The sequence below is a fragment of the Globicephala melas genome, chromosome 5 (genome assembly GCF_963455315.2).
Source record: "Globicephala melas chromosome 5, mGloMel1.2, whole genome shotgun sequence".
NCBI classification, from domain to species: domain Eukaryota; kingdom Metazoa; phylum Chordata; class Mammalia; order Artiodactyla; family Delphinidae; genus Globicephala; species Globicephala melas.
Window position 1 is genome coordinate 30,130,351 of NC_083318.1, and position 23,638 is coordinate 30,153,988.

Sequence of the window (23,638 nt, forward strand, 5' to 3'; positions counted from 1 at the left end):
TTCTCCAAAGAAGACATACAGATGGCCAAGAGGCACATGAAAAGCTGCACAACACCACTGATTATTAGAGAAATGCAAATCAAAACTACAGTGAGGTATCACCTCACATCAGTTAGAATGGGCATCTTCAGAAAATCTACAAACAACAAATGCTGGAAAGGGTGTGGAGAAAAGGGAACCCTCTTGCACTGTTGGTGGGAATGTAAATTGATACAGCCACTATGCAGAACAGTACGGTGGTTCCTTAAAAAACTAAAAAGAGAATTACCATATGACCCAGCAATCCCACCACTGGGCATATACCCAGAGAAAACCATAATTCAAAAAGACACAGGCACCCCAATGTTCACTATTTACAATAGCCAAGTCATGGAAGCAACCTAAATGCCCATCAACAGACGAATGGATAAAGAAGATGTGGTACATATATACCATAGAATATTACTCACCATAAAAAGGAACGATATTGGGTCATTTGTAGAGATGTGGATGGATCTAGAGACCATCATACAGAGTGAAGTAAGTCAGAAAGAGAAAAACAAATATCGTATATTAATGCATATATGTGGAATCTAGAAAAATGGTACAGATGAACCGGTTTTCAGGGCAGAAATTGAGACACAGATGTAGAGAACGAACGTATGGACACCAAGGGGGGAAGCGGCCGGGCAGGGGATGGTGGTGGTGTGATGAATTGGGAGATTGGGACTGACATATATACACTAATATGTATAAAATGGATAAGTAATAAGAACCTGCTGTATAAAAAAATAAATAAAATAAAATTCAAAAATTAAAAAAAAAGATAAAAATGGAACGTTTTCATTACATTTCAGTAGAGAATCACATGTGGAAATATGGTCAAGAAGGTTTTTTTCGCTTAACTTATGTGGAACCCAAACATCAAAGCGATTAACGTAACCAAGATGGTGCAGATTATTTTAAACACTTGATTTGGATATTTTGAGTATGTCGGCTATCTCCCGAGTGGTATAACGTTGACTGTTCTCAATTATTGCTTCAATTTGATCGCTATCAACTTCAACTGGTCTACCCAACCATGGAGCATTGTCCAGAGAGAAATCTCCAGCACGAAACTTCACCAACCACTTTTCACATGTTTGATCAGTCACAGCACTTCTCCATACACTGCACAAATCTTTTTTTTGCGTTTCAGTTGCGTTTTTACCTTTCTTGAAATAATAAAGCATAATATGCTGAAAATGTTGCTTTTTTCCTTCCATCTTCCATATTAAAATGGCTACACAAAAATTCACCAATTTTCCTTTTTTTTTTTTTTTTTTTTTTTTGCGGTACGCGGGCCTCTCGCTGTTGTGGCCTCTCCCGTTGCGGAGCACAGGCTCCGGACGCGCAGGCTCAGCGGCCATGGTTCACGGGCCCAGCCGCTCCACGGCATGTGGGATCTTCCCGGACCGGGGCACGAACCCGTGTCCCCTGCATCGGCAGGTGGACTCTCAACCACTGCACCACCAGGGAAGCGCAAATTCACCAATTTTGATAAGTCTTTTTTTAAATGCATGCTGATATGACAGCTGTCACAATACAATCTAACAAAATTGTTTTGAATGAATGAAAGACAGCTATGTGCTACTAGAGCCATCGAACGGAAGAAACCGAACAAATGTTTTGGCCCAGGCAACAGAAAATGTTCCACTCCAGCGCTTGATAGTGGAGGAGGCTGTGGGGAAGGGGTGGAGCTCATGGGAACTCTCTGCTCTCTGCTCCACCACGCTGTGAACCTGAAACTGGCTAGAAAAAAGAAAACCTACTTAAAAAAAAAAAAAAAGTGAAGACCTGTACAACGGTATACACTTGAGTTCCTGATTTTCAGGTCCACTTCTTCTTAACCCAATAATGTCAGATTAAGCATTCAAGATCCTAAAACGAAGCCTTAAAAGTCTAAAAAGAGTATATGAGCCTAAAAGCTCTGACAGATGACTTCTACCAACCATTTCTACCCTTGCTAGAAAAGCTTCCACATTGGCTCTCCAAAGCCTTCTTGGTCATTTGGTTAACTAAAACAAATTCTTAGGATAAGGCTGCTCCCTGAAAAAGGCCCACAGCGAAAGGGAAGTGTTAAGATACTTGCATAGCTGTGTTTCTTACCTTTCTTAGGGCACTGTACGTCGTATGTGATTTTATTAATGACAAGTCTAAAATCATTCATTAGCAAGATTTCCATCAAGGTTGAAGCTGCAATTTCACTGCCATCTGAAAATGCAAAAATAAGTCCTTGTTTTACAACAGTAAGAACCATGTTTCAACATATGGAAAAACACTTGCTAATCCAGGTCTCTACAATACAGTAGTGGACATCTGTCTGTTCTGGGGTGGGGGGCTTTCCCATACCCGATACTGTTCCCGCCGGGAGGGAATCCTCTCTTGCTGCTCTACTGCTCATTACAGTGGACCAAGAAGAGCAGGCAGGCACCCCATCTCCCACTCTGTCGGCGGCGCTGGGACCCAGGCTGACGTCCCTCGTGGGACTGTACCTGCGGACGGTCATGCAAGGCCAGAGCAGTGCAGGTGACGGCGGAGGGGCTGAGGGTGTTGGCAGCAAAGCCCATCAGGCCGTTCCCAGCCTAACCTCTCTACTCACGTCCTTCTTCAGCTCCTACCCTCTTCTTTCTTTTTTTTTTTATTTTTTTAAATTTATTTATTTTTGGCTGCGTTGTGTCTCCGTTGCTGCGCGCAGGCTTTCTCTAGTTGCGGCGAGCGGGGGCTACTCTTCGTCGCGGTGCGCAGGCTTCTCATTGTCGTGGCTTCTCTTGTTGTGGAGCACGGGCTCTAGTAGTTGTGGCACGTGGGCTCAGTAGTTGTGGCTCGCGGGCTCTGGAGTGCGGGCTCAGTAGTTGTGGCGCACGGGCTTAGTTGCTCCATGTGGGATCTTCCCGGACCGGGGCTCGAACCCACGTCCCCTGCATTGGCAGGCGGATTCCTAACCACTGCGCCGCCAGGGAAACCCTCCTGCCCTCTTCTGGGCCTGGCTTTCTTTCAGTTCCAGTCAGAGAGCCTGCTGACACACACCCCTGCTTAGTCAGAGCCCATTTCGGCGGCTTGCAGCCAAACGCGCCTAACCGCTCTGTGGAGGCACGTGGGCAGGAATGTTTGTGGAAGCCCGCCTCTCTCTTACTTTTAGCCGCTAAGGGGGAGTGATGTGCGTTGACTGAAACTTGGTAGCACCGCAACCACCGCCACACAGGGCTCCCTCCCTTTCTAGCCGAGCTAAGACCACAAGAGGCAAAACTGCAAGTGGCAGGGAGAGCGACAAACATAGCTGAACCGAAGGAGTAAATCTGCACTTGTGCGGTGTATTTCCTAGAGGTGGAGAGATTCTAATAGTGATTCCAAATATCCCAGGAACAGTTCAGAAAAAAAAAAAAAAAATCTCTAGGAGAATGTCAGAGTCAGCGTGCTTCGCACAGCCTCTTATATAGCCTAGCTTTTGCTGTTATATTTTTGAACTTTCATGTAACCCAGGTGTTAAGATTCAAACTCACTGAACAGTAAGCAAAAAACTGGCGCTGGCAGGGGTTTCTATCATTCTTCTTTCGGAACGGTCTACATATAATTACGCGATACAGAGTCCAGGATGTATATTTTCGCCTGGCCTGGCATTGCTTGGCTGCATTCAACCGGATATGCGTGACAACAGTAATACTGCTAGTAAAATCAGGGAGAACCTGCTTGCCTGCCTCCTGTCTGGCTCTCAGCAGTTCTTTTGTTCAGAAGGCAGCAAGTCAAGGCTGCACCTGGGGCTGTTCCTAGAATTTGGCTGTTTGGGTTCCTGTTCATCAGCTGCGGTGAGATCATCTTCCCAGGAATTGCCAAATAACTCAGCCCACACTGTGGGCAAAACTGTGACAAGCTTAGAACACTCTTTTCAAGCCCAAATTAAATGCAGGCAAATTCCACCCACAGAGCCTCTTTTTAAAAAGATCAGCAACACACCAAATCCTTGTATCTGACTTTGCAAGTGTCATTTAAAAATTTACATTTAAATGACTTCACACCTGCTCCTTAAAATATTATTATAAAAAGAAATCAACTGAGTATGATTTCTCAGTTGAAGTACTACATTATCCTTTATGCTATTATAGGAACAGCAAGAGATTGATGTGAAACACTTTTAAGGAGGTAACGATACAGTGATGAATTTTTCACTTATTCTTGGGCAAGTACTGATATGAACCCCAACACAGCGTTTTCACTCAGTCCAAAGAGCCCCTTTACTCTATGATTTCTAGGGGTTTTCTCTGTGTTTTATGTTTCAAAGCTACTCAAATTATTTTTTTAGAAACAAGCAGGGTACACATCAATGTTTTAACCTTATTTCAGGCAAGCACTGTGCTCAGAGCCCTTCTGAGTTCTGGGTTTGCACTTCCCTGCTCTGAGGAAGGCAGGCCCTGACCTGCAGGGAAGGCCCAGGGGTTTCGATGTTCCTGTGACTGGGGGGCGGGAATGTCGGTCCAGTCAGGGATGAAGTATTAGGCCACTGTGGTCACGGTACTAAAACCTTTCTTTGATCCTGGTTTTAGCAAGAAGAAACTCCCCTTCCGGTTAAATCCAAATTCCTTACAATAACCTACAACAAGGCTTTCCCTAACCTGCCCATCCCCTCCTACTTGGACCCAGCTCCCTCCCTTTTCAGTTGAGGGTGGAGTTAGCTCCCACCTCAGGACCTCTGCCTGGAGAGCTCTCTTCCCATCTACATCTTCTCTCATCTCTTCCCGGTCTTCACCTAAATGTGACCTGAGTGAGCACCTCCCACCAACACACACAACTCCCACCCCCCATCACTCTGCTTTATTTTTGACTGTAACACTAATTATCTAACATATTATATATTTTATTTCTTTACCTTGTTTCTTTCTCCTCTTAAAATGTAAGCTCCCTAAGAACAGGAGTTTTAATCTCTGTTGTTCTTTGCTCTATCTCTAGCATCTAGAACAGTGCCTGGCATATGTTAGTGTAAAAAAATTAATACACAGAAACCTCAATTAAATAGAGTCCAGAGACCAGAAGGGGGAGCTCTCACACCCTGTGAGGACAGCAGAGCCCAACAGGAAGAAGAAAGACTCCTCTTCTTTCCCAGCAAGGACTCAGCCAATGAAAAGCCATGGACTGTTTGTTTACTATAGCCCTACTCACTTCCTTTTCCTCTATAAAAGCGGTCTCCTCCCCTTGTCCTGCAAGTCCTCACATGTGGCTCACCATGGTTGCAGACCCTGAATTGCAATTCTCTGCTGATCTGCAATAAATCCATCTTTGCTGGAGAAATATCTGGCAGTCTCTTTGTTTCAGGTCAACATTTGTTAGGTGCTCAATATTTGTTGAGTAAATAAATTCTTTAATCTCTATTTTTCCAACTTCCATGTCTACCTCTTAATTGGTTCTGAACTTGGATAGGGAAGAAGAATGTTAATTTCCCTTTCAAAACTGCAATATTAATCATTAACTTCTAAATAAGTTTATTCTAAGTATGTAATACTACAATAAAATAACAGTGCAAATTTATTCACTTATTTATATTTATAGTAGCCTCTGTATATTGGACTGGGGTAAAGAATTCTTTATTCTCTTTTAGGGGCAGGAGGACGTCCTTTTATGTCCTCAGACCATGAAAACATAAAAGCTATACCCTAAATTTTAAATGTCTATGTGATTAACCACCTCTGCTGGTATTAAACTATATATATATATATACACACACACACACACACACACACACACACACACACACCCCTTCCTGAGAACTAATTCGTCAAAAAACACGCTAGACTATAACTGCTTTATAACAAAGGTTAATGAACTATTTGTGTATTTTAGTTATTCACTGGCTATTTCAATCATTGAGCTTGCATTTCATTTTCTAATTATTCAAATTTCTTACAGAAAATTAGACACTAATGACTGTGTCATTAAAATTTTCTCAGAGAAAAATCTGGGGGCTAAGTTTATGAAATAAGTAACCAAAACATGCATAAACTTATTCCATTTCTTTTTTATTCAATAGGGTTAATTTTTTTTATATTACTGATGTTCAAAAGTGACGGACTCAGTAACTGCCAACCATTTATTATATAATGAATTAAAGAATCAAGTTTCTAGAAAAGTAAAGAACCAAAACAAAGGTTCAGAAGAAGAGAAAAAGACAAAGTTGAAGAAAACATATATATACCTGCTGTGAAGATGGCAGCCGTTTTGATACCTTTATCTTCATTTTGTAGGTCCTGAAGGAATGAACCAACCGTTGATAACATTGGTTTGACTACAAACTGACAGCGCTCTTTTCTGGACGGCAAAGTAAGTGTTACCAAGGGAAGGCCATGTTTATAATTAATTGTGATTTCTGTTAAGAAAAAAAAAGATGGTAATAGAGGATGGATAACATTTCCTTTAAAAATAACTGTTAAAATTATTATTAAAAGATTATTAACTACAAAAATTCTAGAAGGGATGCCTATGGAATTCATAACCCTCTGAATGCCTATAATCATTTACATCACGCCTACAGTGCCTTCATTATACTAGTTTACATATTCCCCCCATTCTATAACATTTTATTAAGCATGTATCACACTTTATTATAATTACCTGCTTAGAGTCTTCCTAGGTAAAAACTTATTGAGGGCAGAAACTGCTTCTAAGTCATCTGTAACTCCTTTGATTGCTGGAGTGGGAGTTTGCCAAAAGACATCAGAGATCTTATGGGAGCAGAAAAGGAAGGAACTGAACTCCGAGGGGGGGTGGGAGGGGCAATACAAGAAAAGTCTGTTTTGCTCAAAACTCACACTTCTCACTTTATTTGGAAGACTGGAAATAAATTAGCATGGGGAATTAAAGAAGTGATAAGAAAACTTACCGTCAGATGGCCCCACTGTACTATAAAGATTTGACTGATACAATTTCAGATTTCCACACAGTTTCACACACAAAACCTGTAAGAAAAAAATGATTTTTTTTTCTTTTAGGAAAAGTGGGAAAGCTGAAATAAGTGTCTGTACTTGAAGACTGTTTTAACGTTGCATGGCAAGCATGACGAAAACTTCAGCGTCCCACACATACCCAGGTAAGCCCTTAGAGAAGCTCACTAGACCTTTCTGACTGTGTTGTCCCATATGCGAGCCACTAGTCACATGCAGCCATTTAAAGTTAAATCAATTAAAATTAAATAACACTAAAAATTCAGTTTCTCACAGTCAGTCACCTTTGCCACATTTCAACTGCTCTATAGCTCTGGGTCTAGTAGCTACCGTATTGGACAGCACAGAAACAGATCATTTCCATCATCACAGAAAGTTCTACTGGACGGCACTGCTGGGTCTAGAACATCTGAATGGCTACCTTACTATGGGATGTATTTTTAGGGTTTGTATTGGTGGGTTTTTTTTAAATTAATTAATTAATTAATTATTTTTTTTGGTTGTGTTGGGTCTTTGTTGCTGTGCACAGGCTTTGTCTAGTTGTGGCGAGCAGGGGCTACTCTTCGTTGCGGTGCGCGGGCTTCTTGTTGCGGAGCACGGGCTCTAGGCGCACAGGCTCAGTAGTTGTGGCTCGCGGGCTCTAGAGCGCAGGCTCAGTAGTTGTGGCGCACGGGCTTAAGTTGCTCCATGGCATGTGGGATCTTCCCGGACCAGGGCTCGAACCCATGTCCCCTGCACTGGCAGGCAGATTCTTAACCACTGCTCCACCAGAGAAGCCCTGTATTAATCATGGCAGTGGTGACAAAGACTCCCTCCTCAACCAAACTTTAGTCAGTGTCCTCTAAGCCTGACTAAGCTCCATCCTTGTGCATGTCCTCCAGGAGGCCAGCTTTAGCAAGAATGTTGTTGAGTTAGTTTAGCCAGAACCCCCCAACCCTCAGTGTCTGATCAAATTCCTCATCCTCCACTATTCCCCAGGTATTATCTGATCACCCTAGTCTGTCTTCAACAAGAATCCTGCTAGGTCAGGTGAGCAAAGAATTGCTCCATCCTCTTAGTATTCCCATCCACTGCCCCTCCAACTCTGCTCGTTGGATATAAATCCCCACTGTTCCCAGATGTGAAAGGGATGAGCCCAATCTCTCTCCCCTATTACAAAACCCCACTGTAGCAGTCCCCCAGAATAAAGTCTACCTTACATTCCTTAACAAGTGTCATGAATAACTTCTTCTTTAACAGTGGTTTGGTGTGTATCCTTCCAAACTTTTTTCCATATACTGCCACCTTTACACGTTGAGTTAAAATTTATGCTAGAGTTTATATAATGCTAAAGACAGTTTATAAGTCAAATTCCTAGATGCCAAAGATGATAATTCCTGCTCATAAAGTACTTACCATTTAATGTGCTGATGAAGTTTCTCTACTACAATTATCATTTTAGAGGCAACCGCTTGACAACCAGGAAATGTTGAAAGAAGGCAGAGTGGCCAGGGAAGAATATTAAAGCTTTCTCAAGCTTTTGCGTACCTAAGAATCACCTGGCTACTACAATACTGTCCACTGCTAAATAGACAGGGCTTGTTAAAAACACAGCTTCCTGGACTCCACCTTTACTAGATTTTTGATCTAGTAAGTCTGAGGTAGGGGTATGAGAATTTGCATTTTTAATAAGCCCCAGGGTTATACTGAAGTTACAGGTGTGAAGGTCACCCTTTTGAGTAGCTGGGTTCTAGCAGACCCTCTGAGGCCTTCAGGGCACGATTTCTAATCTTCTGCATAGAATCTCTTTGAACTCTAAATTTTAGTGCTGGGACAAGGGTTACTGCCTTCAAATGATATTCAGTATCAGGTCAAAAGGTGACTCAGGCTTCTCTTTTATCACATCTTTTTCCTAAATACAATTCTAATCACTTCACACCCTGCTTAAAACCCCAGGGACTTCAACAGTTTATATAAAGTAGAAAGAACAGTGACCCCGGAGTTCTAAACTCAGTTTAGCCACTTAATAGCTGGAGATCACAGATAAGTCACAGGACTGTGCTTTTGTTCTCTGAAGGGTTAGGTGGGGATAACAACATCTATCTTGCAGAGCAGATATAAAAATTAAACAAAGCGTCAAGCAAGTATAAGGTAGGGTCTACACGCCTCACATGAGCAGTATAGTCCACCTCCCCTCCACAGCTCCACCACCTACTGTTCTCTTACGACAGGAGCTTAGGCCCCAGGCAGACGCGCTGTGTGCCACCGATGTATTAAAGTGTCGCCTTCTTTATCCACTTCTGCCTAACAAACCCTGTCATTCCCTCCAGGCCCAGCTCAAAGGCCATTTCCTAAGTCTTCCTGCAGAGTCATGATGGTTGAGTGCGAAGGGCACAGGCTTTGCTATCAGAACTAAGCTGGAATTCCAGCTTCAAGACATACCAGCTGCCATGATCTTTGACAGGCAGAGGGTTCGGGAAGAAACGGGTTGTGAGAAAAAGAAGGGGACGAGTTTGGCAGAAAGGAAAGGGAAAGGGAAAGAAAAGAATGTTCATTCCACATATATGTTCATTCCACATATAAGTGATATCATACAGTATTTGTCTTTCTCCTTCTGACTTACTTCACTTAGTATTATAATCTCTAGCTGCATCCATTGTTTCTGCAAACGGCATTATTTCATTTTTTATGGCTGAGTAGTATTCCACTGTGCATATGTACCACATCTTCTTTATCCATTCATCTGCTGATGGACATTTAGGTTGTTTTCACGTCTTGGCTATTGTAAATAGTGCTGCTATGAACATACGGGTGCATGTATCTTTTTTTTTTATAGTGTTTATTTTATTTTTACTTGTTGACAGTTTTGCTTTATTTTTTATTTATGGCTGTGTTGGGTCTTCATTTCTGTGCGAGGGCTTTCTCTAGTTGTGGCAAGCGGGGGCCGCTCTTCATCGCGGTGCGTGGGCCTCTCACTATCACGGCCTCTCTTGTTGCGGAGCACAGGCTCCAGACGCGCAGGCTCAGTAATTGTGGCCCACGGGCCCAGTTGCTCTGCGGCATGTGGGATCTTCCCAGACCAGGGCTCGAACCCGTGTCCCCTGCATTGGCAGGCAGATTCTCAACCACTGCGCCACCAGGGAAGCCCCATGTATCTTTTTGAATTATAATTTCTTCTGGATATATATGCAGGAGTGGGGTTGCTGGATCATATGGTAATTCTATTTTCAGTTTTCTGAGGAACCTCCATACTGTTCTCCACAGTGGCTTTACCAACTTACATTCCCACCACCAGTGTAGGAGGGCTCCCTTTTCACCACACCCTCTCCAGCATTTGTTATTTGTAGACTTTTTTCTTTTCAGGAAAGGCATTTTATTTTAAATACAGCAGTGTGTACATGTCAATCCCAAACTCTCAATCTATCCCTTCCCCCACCCCTTCCCCTGGTAATGATAAATTTGATAATTCATTCTCTAAGTCTGTTTCTGTTTTGTAGATAAGTTCATTTGTATCTTTTCTTTATTAGATTCCACATATAAGTGATATCTTATGATATTTGTCTTTCTCTGTCTGACTTACTTCACTTAGTACGATAATCTCCAGGTCCATCCATTTTGCTGCAAATGGCATTATTTCATTCTTTTTAATGGCTGAGTAATATTTCATCATATACATGTACCTACTTATCTGTCAGTGGACATTCAGGTTGCTTCCACGTCTTGGCTGTTGTAAACAGTGGCGATGAACATTGAGGTGCATGTATCCTTCCGAACCATGTTTTCCTCTGGACGTATACCCAAGACTGGGATTGCTGGATCATACGCTGGCTCTATTTTCAGTTTTTTAAGGAACCTCCATACTGTTCTCCATAGTGGCTGTACCAATTTACATTCCTACCAGTGTAGGAGGGTTCCCTTTTCTCCATGCCCTCTCCAGCATTTATTGTTTGCAGCTTTTTTGATGATGGCCATTCTGACTGGTGTGAGGTGATATCTCACTGTAGTTTTGACTTGCATTTCTCTAATAACTAGTGATGTTAAGCATCTTTTCATGTGCCTCTTGGCCATCTGTATATCTTCTTTGGAGAAATGTCTGGGTAATACTCCACTGTATATATGCACCACATCTTTATCCATTCCTCTGTCGATGGACACTCAGGTTGTTTCCATGTCTTGACTGTTGTACGTAGTGCACAGCACACTTTTTCAAGTTATCACGTTCTAGTCCTGTTCACTGGTCTGAAGCCATTTTGGAACTACTTGTGAGCTGTAGGTAACTGACAGGTATGTCACTTTTGTCCAATCTGGCAGTGATGTAATTGACACCCCACACTAACCCAAACACTGGTTTTATCTCTACCTGCATTCATCTTAACATTCTTTTCTCCACATAAATTTGTGCTGTTTTGATTTTTCCTTTTAACTGGATATTACATCTGCCTGGTTTCCTTCATATCATAAGAGTAAAATAAATTCTTTGATGCATGTTCATTCTTATAACTGTATGAGAGTCGTATTTTTACCTTTTCCCAAAAATTATCTGTTAATAGTCCAGAACAGAAGACGTAACTAAGAGTTTGACTCTTTTTGGGCAGGACAGACTAAAGTAGCCCATGGCAAGATCAAGCCAAGCTTTCCAGTGATTTGATGACTTAATCTGTGATATCACCAATATCACAGCAACCTCCCCGGACAGGGACCTTAAGGTGGCACTTTAAGAACCAATTCTGAGCTCTGGCCACAAAAGCCCAGTTGGAGGCAATATAAAGTTACTAGCCAGAAAGGGGTGAGTACAGAATGAAAAATAAACTCCTACTTAGAGTCTGTAATCCAGAATTTTACTATATGAGAAATTAAATGCTAAGAAGGAACCAACCAATTTATTTAGACGATTTCCCTTAATTCCACTTAGGGAAAATAAAAATAAGAGAGTCGTCCAAAACTGACTTTAACACAAATTATATTTAGAGTCTTCAAAGAGATAAAAAGGAGAATCAGCCTCCAGAAAATCAATAAGAAATTATGATACTAAACTGGTAGAAATAAAACAAAAATTAGTAACTTGGATCAACTAATTAGGGATTTCTAAGGCAAAAATGGAGAAAATCTATATACATGTAAAAAACCCAGCTTTAATGAACTAAATAAATTCTAGACTAGATAAAGTCAATAGAAAAGAAAACTAGTGAATTAGACAATATTTCACCCAGGTACAACACAGAAAGATACAGAAACTTTAAACCTTTAAAAAGCAGTCAATCTCATACACTACTGGCAAGAATGTAAAATGGTACAACCATTCTGGAAAACCTTTAGCAGTATTCTTATAAAGTTAAACACACACTTCCACGTGACACAGCAATACCACTCCTAGCTGTTTACCCAAGAGAAATGAAAACTTATCTTCATACAACTGTACAAATGCTATTTCATTTTGTCCCTCTAGAGAGCATACTCTCTGGCTGACCACTGTAGTTCCAGCACCTGGAATAGTATAGTACCTGACATACTACAGGGGCTCCATAAATACATGGTAAAGGAATGTATGAATATCTTCAAGGTGCTAAGGGAAAATAACTATCAATCTAAAACATTATATTTAGGAACATTACTTAAGGTTGAAGGAAATGAAGAGATTTTCAGATGTACAGAGATCATAGCTAAGGAACCTCCTAGAGAGAAGGGAACTAAACCCAGATGCAGGAGAACACAGTTAAGGGCTGAGTTGTGTCCCCAACTCCCCACCAAATTCATATGTCAGAGTCCCAATCCCCAAGACCTCAGAATGTGACTGTATTTTAAAGAGGTAATTAAGTTAAAATGAGGTCATGAGTGTGGGCGCTAATCCAATGTGACTGGTGTCCTTATAAAAAGAGGAGATTTGGACACAGACACGTGCGCACACAGAGGAAAACCCTGTGAGGACACAATGAGAAGGCAGCCGTCCACAAGCCCAGGAGAGAGGCCTCAGAAGAAACCAACCCTGCCGACACCTTTACCTCGGACTTCTGGCTTCCAGACTTGTGAGAAAGTCAGTCTGTTGTTTAAGCTACTGAATCTGAGGAACTCTTACTATGGAAGCCCTAGGAAACTAATACGAAGCCAAAGCCATAAAATATGTTGGTAAATAAACTACTTATTGTAAGAAATTTTAAACCATTTTTTGTGTTAAAACAAGTGGAAAGCTAAACAAGATGTGGCATATGCTCTAGTCAGTGGATTCTTAGAACCTGTGAAGACCCTCGTCACGTTCAGAGGAGGGCAAAGATGGTGAGAAACCTAAGACTTTGTTAGGAAAGTTATAATTGAGTATGTGTATATTAAACACTTAAAGGAAGCCATTCGAAGTACAGTTTCTACAGTGGTAGAAAAGGAAAAAGGATAGAACAAGCTTTTTCAAGGAAAGTAGAAAAAAGAAGCAAAAAACCCTACAGAAATCAGAAAGTTTTTCAAAAAGATGAAAAGAAATGTAATGAAAGCTCATTGTGGAAACTTGGAAAATAGAGAAAATGAGCATCCCCAATTCCACCAACCCCTGACTTATGCCAGCCTTTCCGTAGATATATATACGCTCATATAATCATAGAGTTGAGAGCTGATCATTAATGTTTTATAAGCATTTTCTTACTTCATTAAAAACTTTCATAAACAAAGTAATTTAAACTGCTCCACAGCCACTTATCCTACAGATGTAAGATGCAAGAATTTATTACTTATATACCTTTTGTTGGACATTTCCATTTTATATACCATTTCTATGAATTTTTTTCCTGTGTCAGAGAGGAATGCATGCTCATTTTAGAAAAATCTATAAATCACAGACTCACAAAAAGAAAAAAATAAAAGTCATCAATAAGGCCATCATCTGGAATTATCAGTTAACACTGACGTATACCTTCTAGTTTATTTTCTATGTATATTGTATTTCACTTTCACCATTACAACTAAACTGATTCAAAACATCTTTGCATGTAAATCTGTTTGCATTTTTTTATATAAATTTATGTTTTTATTTTTGGATGCATCGGGTCTTCGTTGCTGTGCGCAGGCTTTCTCTAGTTGCAGCGAGAGGGGGCTACTCTTCGTTGCAGCACGCAGGCTTCTCATTGCGGTGGCTTCTCTTGTTGCAGAGCATGGGCTCTAGGCGCATGGGCTTCAGTAGTTGTGGCACGTGTGCTCAGTAGCTGTGGCTTGTGGACTCTAGAGCGCAGGCTCAGTAGTTGTGGCACACAGGCTTAGTTGCTCTGTGGCATGTGGGATCTTCCCGGACCAGGGCTCGAACCCGTGTCCCCTGTATTGGCAGGTGGATTCTTAACCACTGCACCACCAGGGAAGTTCTTTGTTTGCATTTTTTTTTCTTTAGGGTAGATTCCAGAATGACTGGATCATAAAGCAGTAATAGTTTTAGGATTCTGATAATGTATTATCAAACTTTGGGGGGAACATTTTCTTTCTTTCATGTTTTACTCAGTGGAACACCCAAATTATTAATCTGAACCCAAAGAGGCAAATCTTCATAAGATTCAGAATCAAACAATAACAGACCCGGTTGAGCATCCCTGGAGCAACAAACTTCCCCCTGGAGGCTCATCCTCAGACAGGCTTACCAGACATCTTCACTGGGTCAGCCCGCAGGTACCTCCTGAACAAAGCTCTTTCTTGTTCCTCCATGGATCTCCTTGATGGACTCACACCACTAATTACTAGTCATTAGATTAGAGGCGCAGATAACTAGAGAGTTATCCTAAGCAACTAATATTCCATAAAATAGCTGGTAGACCAGTAGTTACAACTGAACTGTCACTAGGGCCTACTGGTTCTTTTTTTTTTTTTGCGGTACGCGGGCCTCTCACTGTTGTGGCCTCTCCCGTTGCGGAGCACAGGCTCCGGATGTGCAGGCTCAGCGGCCATGGCTCACGGGCCCAGCCGCTCCGCGGCATGTGGGATCTTCCCGGACCGGGGCATGAACCCGTGTCCCCTGCATTGGCAGGCGGACTCCCAACCACTGCGCCACCAGGGAAACCCTAGTTCTACTTCTTACAGAGCTCTCAAACCCATCCTCTCGCGTCTGTCCCCACCTCCACTGCTCTAGTTTAGATCCTCATCATCTCACCCAGATCACTGTAACAGTTTCCTAACTGGCCTCTCCCACCAATCTGTTCCAGATTAAGATCTACTCCAATTTTCTAAAATTACATAAAGTCAAACTATTTCTAGATTTAAAAACCTCTATTTGTTCTCTACTGCAAAGGGAAACAACTCCAAAGAAAGCTTTCCACGAGCTGATTCTTGTCCGCTTATCCCGCCTCCCCTTAGCATGACCAGCACCGGCCCCCTCCCAACCCTCTATTTCAGATATGCAGAGCGTGTTGCCCTTTCTTGAATATGGCACACTGTTCACGCTTCCTTGCCTTCACACTCATTCCCATCCCTGCCTGGAAAGCCCTGCCCAGTGTACCCACCCTGTGTGGCCAACTCTTACACTTAGTGCTCTCATCTTCCCACCATAAAACCTACAGAACTCCATCTGTTCCCACCATTGCTTCCTTCCCTCCTGCTGCAGTCAAGTGACCTTCATTTTCAAAGGTCAATCCCTCCTCAGGTGTTCTCCATCTTATACCTGGCAAAGCTTTCTCAGAATCCTAACTCCCTCTTAATCACTGCCTCTCACACTCTACAGGTTCAATACAATCAGCAAATATGCTATAATATCTCTCATCCTCCTTGGCCAAACTTTTCATTTTGTCTACACTGGTTCATCTTCAACTCCCATTCACTCTTTAAAAAACTGTTTTTCTTCCAGTTTTATTGAGACTTACAGCACCGTACAAGTGTAAGGTTCCCATTCAGTCAAACAAACTACCAACGGGGGTGGGGCAGGCAAGACAGGGGTAACAACCTATCTTAAGATGTACAAACTATTATGTATAAAATAAATAAGTTACAAAGATGTGTTGTACAGCACAGGGAATATAGCCAATATTTGATAATAACTATAACCAGAGTATATATAACCTTTAAAAATTTTGAATCACTGTGTTGTACACCTGAAACTTATATAATATTGTACAACAACTATACCTCAATAATAATAATAAAAAAAAAAACCCAACATACTACCAACAGGCTTCTATCTCCAGCCCCTCAACCACGTAGCCACACCCCTCCTGAGGTCCAGACTAGGACATCCAATACTTGACTAACACCTCCCCTCACATAATCACATACATCTGAAAGTGAATTTATCCAGAACAAAACTCTTGATTTCCCCCTGAAACCCCTTCCTCTGGTTCATCTTTCCCTGTAATAACTGACCCGTCACCTCCCTGGCTGTTGAAGTCAAAGCCAGGAGTCATTCTTGAGTCCATCAATTCCATCCACCCTTCCATTCTACCTACATAGTTCATCCATTTCTCTCCATTTTTATTGTTAATGCTCCAGTCCAGGCCACCATTATCTACTGCAGCAGTTTCCAAACTTGTTCGTTTGCTTCCACCCTTGCTCTCCTCCATGCTACCCTCCTCAACGCATCAAAAGTGATCTTCTTAAGAGGTAAATAGTATCACCACATTCCTCTGCTTAAAATTCTTCAATGGATTCCCCTTCACACTTCAACAGAATAAAAGCTTATCACGGCCAATGAGATGCTACATGACCTAGACACTGCTTGTCTTGCCAATCTCATCTCATTCCCTCCTTCTTCCTTGCTTTCCTTACTCTGATCCTACTGTCATCCCTCGATTCCTAGAACACGACAAGTTTCTCGAATCTCAGGGGCATAACATGCTGTTCTGTGTTTAGGATACTCTTCTCCCCTGTTTTGTATAACTAAATGTTTTACATGCAGTATCTTACTTATCTTTATAGAAACTGCATGAGCTACATACTATTACTTCCCATCTTTTTTCCATTCAAATGTATTTAGTGCTCACTTATCACTTGACTGAACATTGATATAATAGGAAGTCACTGGAGAACTGGAGTTGGCAAACGAGAGCCTGTGGGGCTAACCCCGCATGCCTCTCCCCCACTTTTTTTTTTTTTAGCTCAGTTTTAGAACAGTAAAATTGAGCAGAGAGTACAGAGTTCTCATATACTCCTGGCCTTTCATCCAGCACCAGAGTGGTACATCTGTTACAATCCATGAACCTATATTGAACACCTTTATCACCCAAAGTTCGTAGTTTATATTAGGGTTCACTCTTGGTGCTGTACATTCTATGGGTTTTCACACATCCACCATCGTAGTATCACAGGGAGTAGCTTCCACTGCCCTAAAAATCCTCTGCTCTTCCTATTCATCTCATCCCTTGCTCCTCTCTAACCCCCGGCCACCACAGATCCTTTTACTGTCTCCATAGTTTTGCCTTTTCGAGAATGTCACGTAGTTGGAATCATATAGATGTAGCCTTTTCAGATTGGCTCCTTCCACTTAGTAATACACATTTAAGTTTGTTCCATGTCCCTTCATAGCTTGATGGCTCATTTCTTTGTTCTTTATAATTTTTTATTTAAATATATATGACATACAACATTCTGTAAATTTAAGTGTACAGCACGTTGACTGGATGCATTTATACACTGTAACATGATTGCCGCTGTAGCGATAGTTAGCATCTCTATCACATCACATAAGTATCATTTCTTTTTTGTGGTGGGAATAATTAAGATCTAGTCTCCTAGCAAGTTCAGCGATTATAACACATTATTGTCTATATTGCTCATTTCTTTTTAATGCTTTAATATTCCTTTGTCTGGATGTACCACAATTTATCTATTGACTAACTTAACTTGAATGCTTCCAATTATGAATTTGGCCATTTCTATAAACATTTGTGTGCAGGTTATTTCCCATCTTTCAATTATCAGAATACTGAACACAGGGAGATTAAGTACTCTGTCTAAAGTCACACAGCTGATAAGTGAGCACACTGTCAAGCTGTTAGGAGCCCCGACTCTTTAAACTGCTCCGCTGTACTGTCACCCTGTGGGAAAAGGGATCCTGGCTCAGGTTATCACACACTGTGCCCACACCTGTGGGGAGCCATGGGCTCTATTTCCAGATGAAGAGGAAAGAAGGGATCCTGGGAAGATAGAAACACCTGTTAAAACCAGCTCCACACTGTTGAAACCCATGTAAAGAAGGCTCCCAGGTACAAGTGATCTGAACCAGAAGGATAAAATACTAGGTACTTCTATTACAAACAAATCTTAAGAAACTGCATTCATGCAATGATGTTGAAACCAATTTATTAACTGTGAATAATTTATGTTTCAGTCAGTATACCCTACTATTTCAATATGTTTTGTAACAGACTAGAGTAGGACAAGCAAATTAGTCTAGTATCTTCTCTCTGGGTTGTAATCCTTCTTTAGAATTTTGCTCTCAAAAGCATTTCTTTGTTGAATGAAGAAAGGAGGAAAGAAGGAGGGAAGGGAGGGAGGGAGGGAGGGAGGGATACACATACATATACATACACACACACACACACACGAATGTAATTTCAGGGCTTCTGCTGAGGTCAGTCCAGAGAACGAAGGATCACTGGCTTAAATGCCAAGTGGTTAGAGTGATATAAATGTGGCCTTGGGCTTCCCTGGTGGCCCAGTGGTTGAGAGTCCGCCTGCCGATGCAGGGGACGCGGGTTCGTGCCCCGGTCTGGGAAGATCCCACATGCCGCGGAGCGGCTAGGCCCATGAGCCATGGCCGCTAAGCCTGCGCGTCTGGAGCCTGTGCTCTGCAACGGGAGAGGCCACAACAGTGAGAGGCCCGCGTACCGCAAAAAAAAAAAACAAACATGTGGCCTGGCTGAGAATCTACAGTCAGTAAGTGAAAGTTATTATTGGTTGCTAGCCAAGTGCTATATGCTGTTATTCCTGTTTCTTTTGTTTCAATCATGTTGCATATTAACTACTCTTCTCGGCCTGCTCAGATCAAAAAGAAAAATTTATTTTAACAGTGATGATTCATGTAGTACCTGAAAGAGACTGGAGTATTAATTAAGACAACTGCCTAGTGTGTGCTACAAAATGCAATTTTTGTTGGGCAGATTTAAAATATAAATCTAGAGACAAGTCAGAAGAGAACATCAAAAGAGAGTTGCTATACAGGAGTTTGATTTTTGTTTTTGTCCAGAGAAGCAAAAAGAAATGAAAGCTTGGAGCTCAGTGTGAGGTTCTACAAAAAATCATGATGCACCACAGGGTGGAAAACTAATGAACCCAAGGATAAGCTTCAAAGCAAAACAATTATGTAACCAAGGAGTTTATCTGCTTGCTTCAAACATTCCACAGAACTCCACTGTAGGTGGTACATAAAATATGGTTTAAAATGACTGAGTTTCATTCTTTTTTTATGCTTGTATTTTACCCATTTCCTTGTTCAACATTTCTTCTGCATTCTTATTCCTTCCATGTTAAATTTTGCTCACTAGAACTTTGATTAGTGTGTTCACTGAGAGCCTATGTATGAGTAGTAAACCCTCAGTCTATGTTATAAATTCAATTTCTGTCCTTTTCCTATTGAGTTTAATCTGTTTACATTTATTGTAGTTCAGATAAATTTGCATATCTGTCACCTTATTTTGTGCTTTCTGTTTACCCTGATTTTCTTTTGCTTCCTTCTTCTTTCTTATCTCCTAATAATTTAACTGTTTCTTTAGACTCCTTTATCTCTCTTTATTGGTTTGGAAGTATATGGGTTTTGTATTTTTCTTCTATCCTTTTAGTGTTTGCCGTTTATATTCTGAGACATTCTTACTTGGCTTAGTGTGTAAAGTTAATTTCTCTACCCTACGGCTGAACAACAACAGGATCTTAGACAGTATCAATCACAATTAAGAATGGATTATTTTGACCTTATTTTTTTAGAACCCCCAAATTAGCATCTCATGTTGTTTAATATAGTGATTGTTTCTTAGATTCATCTGTAAGTTTTCCAAATATTTTGCTCTCCATTTCTTCTTACATCCTGTTTATTGATGTGTTCGATTTCATGCTTCCTGAGAAGAACTTTCAGTAAGAATCTTTTAACCTCTTAAACTTAATGCTGTTGAAAATAACAGTTTACTGGATATAAAGTTCCAAGTTGTTACTTCCCCTCAGAACTTTGAAGACATTCCTTTGCCTTCTGCCCTCTATTATCACATCTTCTGTAAATTTAAGACTTTCTGAAAGATTTTCTTCCATCTTTCTACTTCTGGGGTTCTACAGTTTCCCCAAAGTGTGTCAGGTACAGATCTAATTTCATTTTCCTGCTTGGGATTCAGTCTATTTAATTTAAAGATTCATTCTGAGAAGGGTCCTCAAGGGGAGAGGAGTGGCCCGAAGTGGGGAGTCTGAATCCAAGCGTGGCTAGAGGGCGTCCACACAGAGCGGCAGCTGGCAGGGGTGTGTCGGAACCTAAGCATGGCAAGGAGGCTGTCCACATAGCGTAAGGGGGATTACTGGGGGGGTAGCAGAACCTGAATGGGAGTGAAGAGGGCATCCACGTGGAAGGTAGGCTCAGAAGCAGGCGTTGGAGCCCAAATCGGGTAAGGAAGTCATCTATGCAGGAAAGGACTAGTGGCAGAGATGAGAGGCTGTCACATACCGGAAAACTTACCAAATAAGCAAAAATATCAAGAATAATGGAAGCCAGACTTATTCTGTCAAAGAAGGGAGCTAGCTACACTATGGAAATTGAGAAAACTGGAATGAACCCTGTAGTACTGGAATGAAATTGGAAGTATTGGTATGAATTCATGGTTTTTAATATGTAAAAATATAAATAAATAAAACCAACAAAATAAATATAGTACTTCAAAAAAGACTGAATGTATATGTGTATATAAATGAAAAAGATTTCAATTTTATATACTTATATTTTTATATTAAAAATATATATATAAAAATTGTTTGAAGGGGACTGTGAACAGTAACTCCCAATAATGAGCATATGTGGCATCCCGTTCTTGGCTTCTAAATACAATTCTTATCCAAAGGGAACCAGAGCTCCTTGAAGAAATGGCTAATTCCAGCGCTGGGGCATGGAAAGGACAAGATGAGCTTGGAAAGCAAGGAAGTGCTCAATGAATGATGGGAGACATAGCAAAAGGACACACCAGTCAGCTTGAAGGGAGTCTCAATGATCAAATCTGGAACGATTTGGGCAGTAAAACAAATACTGATAGTAACAGATTATAATCCATTGAAGAAAATAGGAAACCATGAGCCCACTCTGATATAATTAAGTAAATAAATGAATTTAAAGTTTGATAAGGAACAAGACGTTTACAAGGTTTTAATGTGCCTCCACACAAAAGCATTAATACCGAAGGGAAAACGGTAACTGCAAAGGGAAGAAGTCTGGCAGACACCACCTCAATCAAGTGATCAAAGTGCACACTATCAGTCATGGGGAAAAGTGACGTCATGCAGTGAGAAAGAATACATGCAACACTTCTGTGATATTCCTGACAAAGATGTATAACCTGAATCAAACCCCAAGGGAACACCAGACAAACCCAAACAGAGACATCCTACAAAGTAACTGTAATCTTCGAAAGAGTCAAAATCGTTGAAAGTCAAGGAAAGAATGTGATACAGTTCCAGATTGGAGATAAGACAGCTAAATACAACTGTGATTCTGAACTTTTTGCAACAGAGAACATTATTGGGAAAACTGGCAAAATTTGCACGCGGTCTAAGAATTAAGATAGTGGTAATGTTAGTTTTCTGATTGTGATGGCCTTTTATGGTTAAGTTGGAGAGTGTTCTTGCGCTTCAGAGGGAATGGCATCATGTCAACAACTTTATTCTCAAATTGTTCAGAAACAAAACATTCATATAACTTTTCTACAAGTTTGCAATTGTTTCAAAATAAAACAGTGCAAAAAACAATAGGTTTAGACAAACACCAGGATTACCATTTACAGAGAGAAGTGACCTATTAACAAGGGGTCAAACATTTTTTGCATGCCACTGGGAAACTATGATTACTTAGGGAATTGGCATCCTTCTGACATATGTCAGTAAAGCTTAAAGGAGAAATTATCATATTTATCCTACAACAACCCTTTCTCAGAAGGATATTATTAAAAGACCATTCTGAAAATCTTACACAAACCCACCACACATGCAGAATTAATTGCAAGACTGACTCAACCCAAACCCAGCTCCTCCTTTCAATTTACATCCTGCTTATGACCCATCTTGAGAAGTCTATCAGCTATTGTACTAACCCAGTCAGGGGCTCACATTTCCAGGACAGCATCAGTTACTTGTAAAATAAACTGACCTATACAGTCAAATTTGAGTAATACTGCTTCTCTTGGATGTTAACAATCAATTATTTTAGTAGAGAGTATATCACAATAACTCTACTACATGCCATTTCACTAAAAATACATCGGGGAGAGTGGCTAAAGGAAAAAATCAGTTTAAAAAAAATTCACTGGGCTTCCCTGGTGGCGCAGTGGTTGAGAGTCCGCCTGCCGATGCAGGGGACAGGGGTTCGTGCCCCGGTCCGGGAAGATCCCACGTGCCGCGGAGCGGCTGGGCCCGTGCGCCATGGCCGCTGAGCCTGCGCGTCCGGAGCCTGTGCTCCGCAACGGGAGAGGCCGCAACAGTGAGAGGCCCGCGTACTGCAAAAAAAAAAAAAAAAAAAAAAATTCACTGTTTTCATCCCTTTAAAGTAGCAATAGCAGCTTCTTGTGCTCCAACCTTTCAGTTAAAAAAAAAAAAAATTTACTGTTTTCATCTCTTTAAGGTAGCAATAGAAGATTTTTGTGCTCCAACCTTATATTCTAGATGCATTAAGAAAATGTCAAGTACCAAGAAGTAGAAAATATGGCCTAAAAAGAAGTCTAGCTCATTTGAAAAGGAAAAAGATGCAGCAGCCTGACTTAGAAGAGGAAATAACTTTTTTTTTAAGAGTAACCAACACATTTTATTTATTTATTTTTAACATATGCATTGGAGCATAATTGCTTTACAATGTTGCGTTAGTTGCTGCTGTATAACAAAGTGAATCAGCTATATGTATACGTATATCCCCATATCGCCTCCCTCTTGCGTCTCTCTCCCACCTTCCCTATCCCACCCTTCTAAGTGGACACAAAGCACTGAGCTGATCTCCCTGTGCTATGCAGCTGCTTCCCATTAGCTATCTGTTTTACATTTGGTAGTGGATATATGTCCATGCCACTCTCTCACTTCTTCCCAGCTTACCCTTCCCCCTCCCCATATCCTCAAGTCCATTCTCTACATCTGTGTCTTTATTCCTGTCCTGCCCCTAGGTTCTTCAGAACCATTTTTTTTTTAGATCCCATATATATGTGTTAGCATACGGTATTTGTTTTTCTCTTTCTGACTCCCTTCACTCTGTATGACAGACTCTAGGTCCATCCACCTCACCACAAATAACTCAATTTTGTTTCTTTTTATGGCTGAGTAATATTCCATTGTCTATATGTGCCACATCTTCTTTATCCATTCATCCGACGATGGACACTTAGGTTGTTTCCATCTCCGGGCTATTGTAAATAGAGCTGCAATGAACATTGTGGTACATGACTCTTTTTGAATTATGGTTTTCTCAGGCTATATGCCCAGTAGTGGGATTGCTGGGTCATATGGTAGTTCTATTTTTAGTTCTTTAAGGAATCTCCATACTGTTCTCCATAGTAGCTGTATCAATTTACATTCCCACCAACAGTGCAAGAGGGTTCCCT

General features: G+C 41.0%; 1 protein-coding gene across 1 annotated transcript in view; it reads right to left on the minus strand.

The window, feature by feature from the left end:
- MCUB (mitochondrial calcium uniporter dominant negative subunit beta) overlaps positions 1-23,638 on the minus strand; it is a 100,200-nt gene that overhangs the window by 22,152 nt on the left and 54,410 nt on the right. The window contains 3 exon segments of the mRNA XM_030864079.3: positions 2,128-2,232; positions 6,203-6,373; positions 6,887-6,962. Of these exon segments, the coding sequence (XP_030719939.2) occupies positions 2,128-2,232; positions 6,203-6,373; positions 6,887-6,962 (352 nt within the window).